General features: G+C 39.2%; 1 protein-coding gene across 2 annotated transcripts in view; it reads left to right on the plus strand.

Moving 5' to 3' along the window:
- Positions 1–12,402, plus strand: part of SBNO2 (strawberry notch homolog 2) — a 197,775-nt gene that overhangs the window by 45,786 nt on the left and 139,587 nt on the right. For both annotated transcript variants that reach the window (XM_082264661.1, XM_082264662.1), the window contains exon 2: positions 3,592–3,750. In XM_082264661.1, the coding sequence (XP_082120787.1) occupies positions 3,625–3,750 (126 nt within the window). In that variant the 5' untranslated portion in view covers positions 3,592–3,624. The remainder of the gene's footprint in view (positions 1–3,591; positions 3,751–12,402) is intronic.

Raw genomic sequence — 12,402 nt, forward strand, 5'->3', positions numbered from 1 at the left:
GGCATTTTTGGTGGCTATTACCTCTGCTCGTAGGGTATTGGAACTGGCGGCATTATCTAGTCGTACCCCCTATTTGATGGTCCACAAAGATAAGGGGACAGACAGTGACTCAGGACTATTCTTTTGAGGGTCGGGTTCCTCCTTTCCCTGTGACAGTGCACTCTACATGGGCGCATAGTGCTTCCTGAGCCTTCCGTCATCAGGCGTCAGTGGCACAGGTTTGCAAGGCGGCCACCTGGTTGTTGGTGCACACTTTCACAAAATTCTAAAAAAGGGATGTTTTGGCATCTGCAGATGCCTCTTTTGGCTGCAAGGTTTTGCAGGCTGCTCTTTTAGATGGCCTGTTTACTCTTTGGAGGTGTATTGTTCAGGTTGGGCTCCAGTTTTTTGTTGAGCTTGTTACCTGGTTGGCTTCTTGTGTTTTTTTTTTTTACCTTGGGATTTTTTTGTTACCACCCCTCAGGTTTTGGCACTGCTTTGGGGTGTCCCTATGGTTTTGATTATGGAGAGCTCTGTCCGTCAATGAACAAAAGAGAAAATAGGATTTTTTTACTTACCGGAAAATCAATTTCTCTAAGTGCACTGATGGACACAGCACCCACCCCTCTGTGGAGTTTTGATACTTCTGACCCTGCTTGTTACTAAGCTAAAGGCCTTTAGCAGAGAATGGGAGGTATACCAGCTAGGACTGCCCATAGGAATAGCCAAGTGTTTTTTTTCTGCCTAGTGTCCTACTCCTGTAGGGGGCAATATAACCCTATGGTTCTGAATATGGAATGCTGTGTCCGTCAATTAGGAAAAATGGATTTTACGGTAAGTACAAAAATCCTATCTTTAATGCCTGGCACACATGATGAGATTATCGGACGAATAATCATCTGGTTGGTTTTTTTTTTTTTTGCATGCTAATCTCATATCAAAAATAAAGAGGTTACTAAAGTTAAGAAAATTCTCATACAGCAGAATAAACATTTAGAAGTGATTTCATGTACTGTATTTCCTACATGTTTCCTCCTATGTGACATCATCGGGGATGGCGAAACACGTAGGACGTAGTCTATCTGAACTAACCACGACAACTGAGCTTGTATACAATTTGTCTTTATCCTGGGAACTACCATTTTAACCGCTGACTATTCACTGGATTACTGTAAGTGTTTAGTAACCATTTTTCAAAATAAAAAAAAAGAGGCAATAGGAAAGGTGCGCTGCTATGGCGACCACTGACCACACCTTTATGGTGAACTGCAGCGCTCACCAAAACACGTACTCAAAGGCTTGTAAAGTGAAATAATATGAAAGAAAAGGGTGGTGTGCTATTCAGGTGTAGGAATACGTGTAAATAAAACCATTATTGATAGCATAAACATAAATATCCAGAAAGTGCAAATTACTGTAAGAGCCGGTTCACATGCAGGCGACCCGACTTGCCCGGGCGACCTGTAAAGTTGCGGTGCACAGCGCGCACCGCGACCTTGGAGCGACATGCACGGACTTCATATCATTGAAGTCAATGCAGGTCGCTCCAGGTCGCCCCAAAGTAGTACAGGACCCTTTTTCTAAGTCGGAGCGACTTGTGTCGCTCCTATTAGAACGGGTCCTGTGCTAATCTATGGCAGGCGACCCACTGCGACTTGTCAGGCGACCAAGTGTGAACCGGCTCTTAAAGCAGTTGTGATCAGAAAAAAATCTTAATGTCTTCAAATGTAGAAAAAAATAGTCCCAATTACAATAGTAATCCATACGTACAAAAAACAAAAAATACATTTGAAAAAGTGTAGAAAAAAATGAAGTTCATCCATTCATCAGTTGGTTTGTCAGTGCTTGTAAATAAATCGAAATAATCTTCCAATCAGTTGGGTGACTTCTCCTCTCAACGTATTATCCCCAGATATGTGAAAAAATATAGAAAGCAATATAGTGTAATATTGTAAAAAAAAAAAAAAATGCCAAAATATACACAGATAAAACAGGATCATTAACCACTATTCAATAAGTGCATGTGGAAAACCGTGCTGTGAAATGCATGTATGTGCCCGTGAAATAATATAAAGTGAAAACAAAAAAAAATCCACATGTGCTGTGAACACTGTGCAGTGCCCCCAAAAATTGGTTGCAATCTTCCACCAATGTGTGTGGCTAAAATGCGCGCTCACCTGCAACATAAAATAGTTAAGCCTTTAAAATCCTGTAGAGTAGCCTCTGTAATGGCAGGGCTGTCTTCATATAGGGATAATCTCAGTGTGTATAAAATATAAGGAACGATCCACTTTGAAGTAAAACCAATATAAATTTATTAAGCAAAAGACAAATTTCACTTACATCAAAGTAAGAGACTGACGATCTATTTCTCTGCTCCCCGTATGACCAATCGCTAATTACGATCAGGAAGTACAATCCGAACAGACAGCTTTCTCAGCGGCTCCCAGGCACATGTAAAGCCGATGCATCCACTCTATCGGCTCGCCGTAGGATCAGCCGTTACTGTTTCGGGTTGATGTGTGGAAAGCCTTGCGTCACTAGCTCTATTTATTTAGCGCTGCAATTTTTATTATGTATATAAATTGAAAGTGTATGCTGTGACAATAGGTAGTATAGCTAAGTATTAAGGCAGCATTTCTCAACCATTTCAACACAGAGGAACCCTTGAAATGAATTTCTGGTCTCTGGGAACCCCTGCTAAAAAATTAAAAATCTATAACTCATGACACATTAGTGTGACAGTCAGTGGGAAGAATGCTCCTTACTCTTGTCATCATTGGGAATAATTACTCCCTTACAGATAGCTAAAAGGAACAATGGTGTCATTGGAAACTTATCTTAGAGGCAGAAATTGCCATTGCTCAAGGAATACCTAGCAACCTCAGGAGGAACCCTAGGGTTCCACGGAACCCTGATTGAGAAATCCTGTATTAAGGTGACCCATACTATTTTTCTGTCCCATCCAACAGTGGCTTTATGTGGAGGCTGTTTGTAAGCTTTTCACTGTTCCCTGCTCTGCTGCTTTACACCTGTGGAAACTGTGTGTAAAAAAAAAATCAACTTTACCTCATTTTACTTTTGCTTTTCCTTTCTCATTCTCATTTAACTGATTTTTTTTTCTGTTGGCTAACTTCAGTAGAGCCATTATGTTCATATAGACTGAACACAGACTACAAAACAGGCTTTCAAGGTAAAGTACATTTTTACACAGTTTTCACAGTTGCAGTCTAGGGATTGCTAGAGAGCAGTGACATGAAAGAGGGAGCAATAAAGGGCTTAGGGTGTAGATACTGTTAGATTGCTTAGCAAGAAGAAAGGCAAGGATCACCTTTAAAGCAAACCTGTGTTTCGCCTATTTCCACCATTCTATTTGGTGCTGTAAGCTGAAGGTAACTATATGCATCTTTGAAAGTTTTCATTAAAAGGGAACAAAAAGATTTTCCCTGCATAAGCAAAGCACAGATTTCGTTCAAGAAATTGTTTGTGTGCTTATGACACATGAAACAGACATGAGATTGAACTTCCTGTTATAATAAAATGTTGTATATTCAGGTTCTCCCATTTTACCCTTCCGCTCCTTACAATGTGTCTCTTGTTCTTTTAACACAGATAGACTGACACCATGCAACCTCAAGAACCCTGATGCCCTGCACAGTGACTGTGATGGAAGGGGGGGGCAGTTACTCACAGCCTGAGCTACAACACGGAGCCAGTGGAATGTGTTCAACAGCTGCTATGCAATACCAACCCAGCCAGTTAGAAATAGAGGTGAGGGTTCACTCTGCTGAATGTTATTCCACTTTGCTTGTTAAAGTTTTAATATTCTGTGCAAAAAAAAAAGTTTTAATATTACATAAACTAATTTTTTTTTTTCTTTTTATTTCATAAACAAAACCAAATATTCAATTTTTTGCCACCTTGCCCATGAGGTTTCAAAGAATTTCTTACTTTTCTTTTGCAGGAAATAATTCAACAATGATCGTACTAGCTGCTAGGTTTCGATGCAAGTAAGCATCAGTCTGTTTATGGGTATCCTTAGGAAGTTTAAAAAAAAGTAAAAGTTTTGCCTTTAGTTAGTTTTGGATAGAGTGGAGATGGATTAGAACCTGTCTGTATGTTTTTTTTTTTTTTTTGCCTTCTGTGCCTCTCTCTGGGAGATTCACCCTCTCTATTTGTCCTGTTAACCATTATCATTAAAAGTTAAAGTAAAAAAAAAAAAATTTTGGGTTGTCCCCAGAAAAGTAATAGAGGGCAAATCTTCCAATGGGGACACTAGTTCTGGTGACATAGGGGCCCCTAAGGGATTCCCTTATTTTGCAGGTATTTCCTCTCACTTCCTGTTTTTGCTATGGGACAGGAAATCAAGGTAAATCTCCCCAATGCAACACAAATGGCAAAAAAAAAAAATAGTTTAAGTTGACACTTTTTTCATTTTCATTCATTTTTTTTCAAGTTGAAAATCTCAGTAAGCAGTGCTTCTGATAGTATGCTCTTTGCTTCCTAGAAGTACTCAAAAACAGTCTGCTCTTCACCCAGGTGTTGTATTAAGTCACTAAAAAAACCAAGAAAGTAGATTTTGCCATAAGAGATATTCAGAGTATCATCTACCAAGAAACTCTGCCCCTAGCAAACTTCTCCCCACTTCAGTTCTTCTTTAGGGAGACTTTCACTTTAAGAATACTTAAAAACTGCTGACAGGTATGAAGTGTACCAAAAACCATAAAAGTATAAGGGACTTTCGATGTAAGTTCTAGTATATATAAAAAAATCAATTCAACGTTCTATTATATATAAAAAAAACAATTAAAAAATTGTAACATTCTAGATTTGTTTCTACAAATCAAAAACCTCTAAATTAAAAACATATTTACATGTTTGACCGTTGCATAGAGTGGTTTTAGATTTTTACGATCCCATGTGTTGGTCAACGCGTTTTGTGGGCTGCCCTTGTGTCATCAGGGCCTTGGATCCTCTAGATCTAGAAGATATTGTAGAGTCAATGTGTGAATTACTGCAAACATGTAGTCCTACAGTTCCGTGGGGGGCATAGCTCAATCCTCCGAAAGCTATCAATATTCTCAAAAAGTGTTAGTTGTATAAATATAAACTTGAAATTCAAAAGATGAATCCGCTTCCCTTAATATATGTTTGATCTCTGTAGGGCCAAGGATTTTAGCTAAAATGGATAACACAGGACCGCAGGCCAGATCAATTCACCCCCAATCCATATGGAGGGTGGTACACTGGTAGGAGTCTGCAGTTCAGTGGCCCAGTATAGCTCACCATGTGGTAATGGTGGTATGACAAACCCTTAGCTTGTCCCTTAAACTTTTATGGTTTTTGGTACAATTTTGCGATAGGAATGGTACCTTCTGGGGGTGGATTCAAACACCCAGCCACCACACCCCAGGGTTAAGGTATTAAGTGTAGACACTGAAAGGTGCCTGCACATACCTGTAGCAGCTTTCAGTATACCCCTCTTCACCAAGAATACTTAGCTGTTCAGAAACGAAAAGGCTTTAACACTTCTTTATAGTGCTAAAGCTTGCCCCTGCCCCTCCCCCTTTAATGCATTCCTATTGAGGGAGGGAGAAGGTCAATTGTAGTGATGGGTCAGTTGGAAATTAAGTGAGAAGCAAAACCTAGTGGCTAGCTCTGACACTACAAAGTGTAGGAGCTTTGCTTGCTCAGAACAGCCTGGCATTCAGGTGCATCTAAAGCTGGTAATACATGATTCAATTTTCATTGAAACTATAAGGAAAATCTGTTTGTCAGAACATTCTTTCTTGCCATCATTAATTTAAATATTTTTGATCGAAAGCCTTTAAAATGTGAATGAAATCTCAGACGTATAAAACGGCTTTCATTACAATATGTACAATTTTTCCGAACTAAAACCAAATTCACCGTTTAAAAAATTGTTTGCTCCAGAAACCTTTTCCATCCTGCTCATTCAGATTTTTTGCCACTATAGTCAAAAACGAAAGTTGATTTGATCACACTATTCATTATAAAATCAAACGCTTGTTCCGAAGTAAAAAACATTTTGGACAAAATTCCACTGGTGTATGGCTAATTTAGCTGTTGCAGGTATGTTCCCCTCTGAGTGCCTGTACTTCATACTAACTAGCAGCTGTCGATATTCTTATATTGACCCCAGTCTATTTATAATTAACTGATATGCATTTTCCTTACAGATCATCATTGCTTTGCAGCTCAGATGCTTTTGTTCGGCCTGGAAATCTGAGCGAATTGCAATATTGCCTTTAATTTTAGGTCCAATATCTCCTTGCACAATGAATTGTGTACGTAGACCATAGGCCATCCATTTTTCTTTAATGCTTTCTTCTCATTAAAGTGTAAGTCCAGGCAAAATCTAACTAAAGCTAAATCTGCTCTCTGTCACATTCTAAACCTAATCTATCTAACCACGTAAAGCAAAAATCGCTGTACTTACCTATTCTGCAGCTGAACCAGTGGCGGAAGCTGTGTGCAGGAGAGGACAGACAACGTCTGTGAAATGGCTGGGAAGTGACGTCACCCATAGAGTTACTGTGGGGCTTCCGTTTTCAGCTGCTTCTCCAGCACCCGCCTCCAAACTTAATACCTTGCTTACAGCTGATGCTGGGACCGGACCGAGTCTGCTGCAAAAAAGGTAAGTACAGCAATTTTTACTTTACAGGGTTAGATAGATTAGGTTTAGAAAGTGGCACAGAGCAGGTTTAGCGTTACTTAGGTTTTGCCTGAATTTCTACTTAAAGGTAAACAAGCCTTCCATTATGAGTTTCCCCTACCCTCTTCTCTAAACACTCCATGAGCCTTCTCTCAATTTAGTGGTGTCCTGTCTGCACCCCTGCACTGATGCCCCCTCAGCACACAGTTTGCTGAGGAGACACCCACAGAGAAGGAGGAGCGGACAGTGTTGGTGGGGGGTACTCCGGAAGAGACCACTCTGTGCAATATTGCACAGAGCAGTTTTATATGACTTTTTTTATTTTAATCAAAAAAATAGCCTTTGCCAAAATGGCCTGGTCATGAAGGGGGTAAACCTTCCAGAGCTGAAGTGGTTAATATACAGGGTGGATTTGATTTAAATCAAGTTGATTTAAATCACAATTTAAATCTTGATTTAAATCACTAGTAAAAATTCTTGATTTAAATCAACTCGATTTAAATCATAATTTTTAAAGAGCAACTGTCATCTGTCCCACAGCGACTCCTCCTCTGACCCGCTGTTGACTCACCAACAGTCCCATTCAATATAATGAGACGGATGGTGATGCGGCAATGACACAAGGTGAGGGACATGGTGACAGCAGGTGAGTGGATGCCCGCTAAACAGGCACTTCAATGATGGATCTCAAATGACATGTGCTCTTTAAATATAATGACTTATTCTGGCTAGTAGTTTGAATCTTTAATATTTGCAAACAAAATTAGGGTTTCCTGTTTTTAGAAGAATAAGCTGTCAGGTTATTAAAACGGGGATATCAGAACCGATTCAATCATGCAGTTTGTATACATTGGGATAAAGGAATATCCCTGAACCTTGTTTTATCTCATGGTTACTGTGAAATTGTGTGAATGCAACAATGCGGTGCATGTTATCTCAGCGTGCAGAGCTTGGAATCATTGAATGAGTTTACCAAAAATGTAAATATTGCAGAATATACAGCCTCATGCTACATAACTAAGCTCAATTTCATGCTGAATAAACTAAATTAATAACGGTATCCTAAATATAACTATCTTTTTATATATATTTTTACTCCAAAAGCATTTTACTAAAAAAAAATTGATAAAAATAAAAAAAAAATATGATTTTATTTATTTTTTTATTTTTTGTAAAACAAATCATTGATCTTTATCCACCCTGTTAATATGCCATCTCCTGTTTATAATTTATATAATGTTTTAGTGGACAAGTCAGTCCACAGTGACCTTTAACATGGAGTCAACTTGGCTTTTCAAGTTCCACAATAGGGGAACATAATATGTTTGTTAAGCAGGCAGATCTTCTGTGATTAGGCATGATATCCATTCCAGACTCAGATTATTGTAGTGATAAAATAACATTTAATAATGAGTTTTGTCATAAATTCAATAATCATATACATTCTATATATAGATATATACCCTAATCATTTGGCTATAGACCTATTTGTGAAATATTGTGTATTTTTAATATTTATAGCTATTCTACTAGAGTGATTCTTTGGTTACTACATCATTCAAAAATCTAACAATATATGAAATTTAGTGTTCCCTTGCCTACCAAGATCTTTGGTGTAATTCCCAGCAAAGGGTTGTATATGTATTTCACTTAGTGCTTGTTATAGGTCAGTGGGCACACTTCACTAAAGCTTATTGCATCTGTTATGTTGGTCACCTGATCACTTAACGCATGCGATAACGAAAATGTCAATTCACTATCGCTCGCATGCAGTATTTAATGGAAACGCCCAAAACGTTTGGTAAATCACGCAAAAAAAGGAACTAGTCAATTCACTAAAGGAAATAAATGCATGCGGTAATTAGGTACTGCTCCAAGCTTGCGTATACCTATGCGGTAACAATGGCAATGTCAGACCCCCCCAGTGACTGATTGAAACATAGGCAGGAAAGTGCAAGCTGGAGGTGTGTGGAGTGTATCTAGAGGCTGTCAGAGGATATCTTCTTGAAATGGAGCCCTTTGCAGTCTGCTGGAATTTAAGGCAATGCAGAAGATGAGGAGGAAGAGATGTCAAGTGGTCCTTTTAAAGGAAAGAACCTTCAAGGAGCGCACACTTCTGGACCAATTCTTAGAAGCTGAGACCTTGCAGAAGTTCAGGTTATCCAAGCAACTGATAATTGAGCTCTATACCCAACATTGAGCCCTCTACACTGAGAAGTCATGCCATACCAGCCATGACCAAGTTGCTGTCAGCCTTACATTTTACTAAAAGCTTTTTTTGGAAAGCACTAAGGCTTCCTGCACACTGGTTTATTGTAAACGTTGTTTATCCTGACAGGAGAAAACCAGTGTTTAAAACTCACCTAAAGCTGCATTTTATTCAAAGCAGTTTAGGCGAGTTGAGCAGAGTTTAGCAGCATTTGGTGTTTGGGAGTTTATTTCATTAACCAGAATGTTACTTTGTTCTGGCCATTGAAATTAATAAATGCTGAAGTGCTAAATGCGCCCAGCATTTAGGTGCATTTACGTGTTTGTGCTCGTTTGGGGGTTTTATGCTCGAAAGCTCCTTTCTTAAATGCGATTCTGCTGCATTCAGAAGAGAAGCTTTGACTGCTGCTAAACTCTGCTGCTCCTAAACGCTGGTAAACCCATTTGTATGCTCACTGTTGAGTGCAGGGGCTTTGGCAAAAAAAAAAAATGCCAAAAGCTCCCACACATGAGTAAGCAGCATGAGGCCTAATTTTTTTTTTTTAAATAGTAAAATATGCTGTATAATCCTTGGGTGGGGGGGATTTTATAATACACCCACAAATAATTTAAAACATGAATTTTTGTATTTTCCGTTTTAACCAGCAAGTAGGCTCTAGGCTCAGTGTCCTATATTTCAGGAACTCATTATGTTGCTTGTTGTAAAAAGGCTATTATTTAGAGAATTCAGTTGCAGAAGCTGAAATTTATACGCATAATAAATGAGTCAGAGCACTGACTCATTTTTATTCAGACTGCTTAGTCCAAGGTTTCAGTGAGACAGAGCCAGTCTAAAATATTGTTGTGCTGTCCCTAACCCAAAGTACTCTGTGAATCCTTAGGTACAGTGCATCTGGAAGGTATTCGCAGCACTTCACTTTTTCCATATTTTATGTTGCAGCCTTATTCCAAATGGATTAAACTCATTATTTTCCTTAAAATTCTACAAACAATTTGCCATAATGACAATGTGAAAGAAGTTTCTTTGAAATCTTTGCAAATTTATTAAAATTAAAAAAAAAAATCAAAATTGTGTTATGACACTCAAAATTGAGTTTAGGTGCATCCTGTTTCCATTGATCATCCTTGAGATGTTTCTACAACTTGATTAGATTCCACCTGTGGTAAATTCAGTGGATTGGACATGATTTGGAAAGGCACGGGCCTGTCTATATAAGGTCCCATACTTAACAGTGCATGTCTGAGCACAAACCAAGCCTTGAAGTCCAAGGAATTGTCTGTAGATTTCCGAGACTGGATTGTATCGAGGTACCGATCTGGGGATGGGTACCAAAACATTTCTGCAGCATTGAAGGTCCCAATGAGCACAGTAGCCTCCATCATTCGTAAAAGGAAGACATTTTGAAACCACCAGAACTCTTCCTAAATCAGGTTGCCCGGCCAAACTGAGCAATCAGGGGAGAAGGGCCTTAGTCAGGGAGGTGATAAATAACCCGATGATCACTCTAACAGAGCTCCAGTGTTTCTCTGTGGAGAGAGGAGAACCTTTCGGAAGAACAACCATCTCTTCAGCACTCCGCCAATCAGGCCTGTATTGTAGAGTGGTGAGACAGAAGTCACTCCTCAGTAAAATGCACGTGACAGGCCCCCTGGAGTTTGCCAAAAGGCACCTGAAGGACTCTCAGATCATGAGAAACAAAATTCTCCAGTCTGATGAAACCAGATTGAACCCTTTGACCTGAATAGCAAGCGTCACGCAAAAGAGCATTGCAGTAATGCCCCAGAAAGATAATGTGAAACCTTAATTTTTAACATTTTCAACAGCGTAGCCAAGTCTAGCCACCCTCGATGTGTGGGAGGAAAGGGAGAGAGGGGGAGGGGGAAGAAAAAAAAAAGGGGGGGGGAGGAGGAGAAGGGGAGAGGACAGAAGTGAGGGAAGAAGAAAAGAGGGAGATGGGGGGGGGGCAGAGGGGAATAGCAAAAAGGAAAGGGGAGGTCAAATAGACTTGAGGCTATAATTGGTGCCAAAGGTGCTTCAACAAAGTAATGAGCAAAGGCTAAGAATACTTACGTACATGTGATTTTTTTCGTTTTTTTATTTTTATTAAATTTGCAAAGATTTCAAACAATTTTCTTTCATGTTGTCATTATGGGGTAGTGTTTGTATAATTTTGAGGAAAATAATTAATTGAATCAATTTTTGAATAAGGCTGTAACATAAAAAAATGTGGAAAAAGTGAAGCGCTGTGAATATTTCCGAGGTGCACTGTATGTAATAAAAGTTTATTGAAAAGTTGTATTTTAATAGTAGAAACATACATTTAAAAAGTATGATCTTTAAAATAAAACCTACCCAAAGCCAATATAGTTTTCTTTTAAAGTGTTTCAAAAATCTGCAGCTGCATTCAGCCCCACTACTACTGATCCTGTAAGATATTTTGATTGGGTAAAGCTTTGACTCTTCCTGGAAATCTTGAAATTTTGCTTGCTCCCTCCCAACCCTCACACATTGCTGTTAGATCACTATGATTAGTGCCTCATATGCATGATGCAGCTTTGACCCTACCGGGATGTGCAGAGCTTTAGCCCAACAGACTTGTGGGGATTCAGGCTTCTAGTAGAACTGTAGACTGCTTCTGGTATGTGTGGCCACCTCTAGGTACCTGTCATTTATGCTGGCTTGCAGCTTATTTTTTTCTTTTTCCTTTAAAGTTTTGCACTTTTCAGAACAGCTTTTGGGTAAGCAGCAGCTCAAGAGTCATGGCACAGCTATGATCTTTTTCCCTAAAAACTACACAGTATTTGCCCAAAAAACCCTCTCCTTGCAAAAAAAGAGCGGTTATGCTTAACTTTCTGGCAGCTTGTATTCTCCTGTCTTCACCCTGTTGAACCTAGGAGCGTTGAATGGCTTGTTCTGGCGTTCCATCAGCTGACCCCTATCACTAATGTATCCTGTATTCAGTTCTTTTGCAGGGATCTGCTTTTTACTTTTTTTGGAGTTGTAGCCAGACCAAATAAAACTGATTTTAGTTCTAGGTAAATGCTAGAGAGCAAAATGACCTGGCAGTTTTATACCTCTGAGACTCTATTAATGAGTTCTCGGTACTTGAATTCCTTGATCTGCACACTTGCTGTAGCCATTATTGTTGATTTTCCAATCTCCTCGTTGGATTTTTTATTTGCTTTATGTAATGGAGAATGCAACAGTGGATGAAGGCAGGGGCTGAATCAGCAAATCGAACTCCACCTATAACTAAAATTTCTGAATGTGCTGTCTAAAATAAAAAAAGCTGGACAAAATAAGACAGTCGCTGAATAGATTTCCCAAGCATAATTTGGGGGACGCTGTGCCTGCTGGCAGAAGACACATGATGATCGTCGGAGAATCCGGCAGGCTGGTTGTACCCAAATGAATCAGCCTGCCCATTAAAATCCAGCCTGCCCATTAACGGTTGAGGGTAAGAAGTTTTTAGAATCTTGTAGTGAAGCAGAGTAATGCTATGCTATCCTCCAGACGTTTTGTTTGTCTTAGATCATAT

This window comes from Pelophylax lessonae (assembly GCF_965119305.1).
Source record: "Pelophylax lessonae genome assembly, chromosome: 1".
In the NCBI taxonomy this organism is placed as follows: Eukaryota; Metazoa; Chordata; class Amphibia; order Anura; family Ranidae; genus Pelophylax; species Pelophylax lessonae.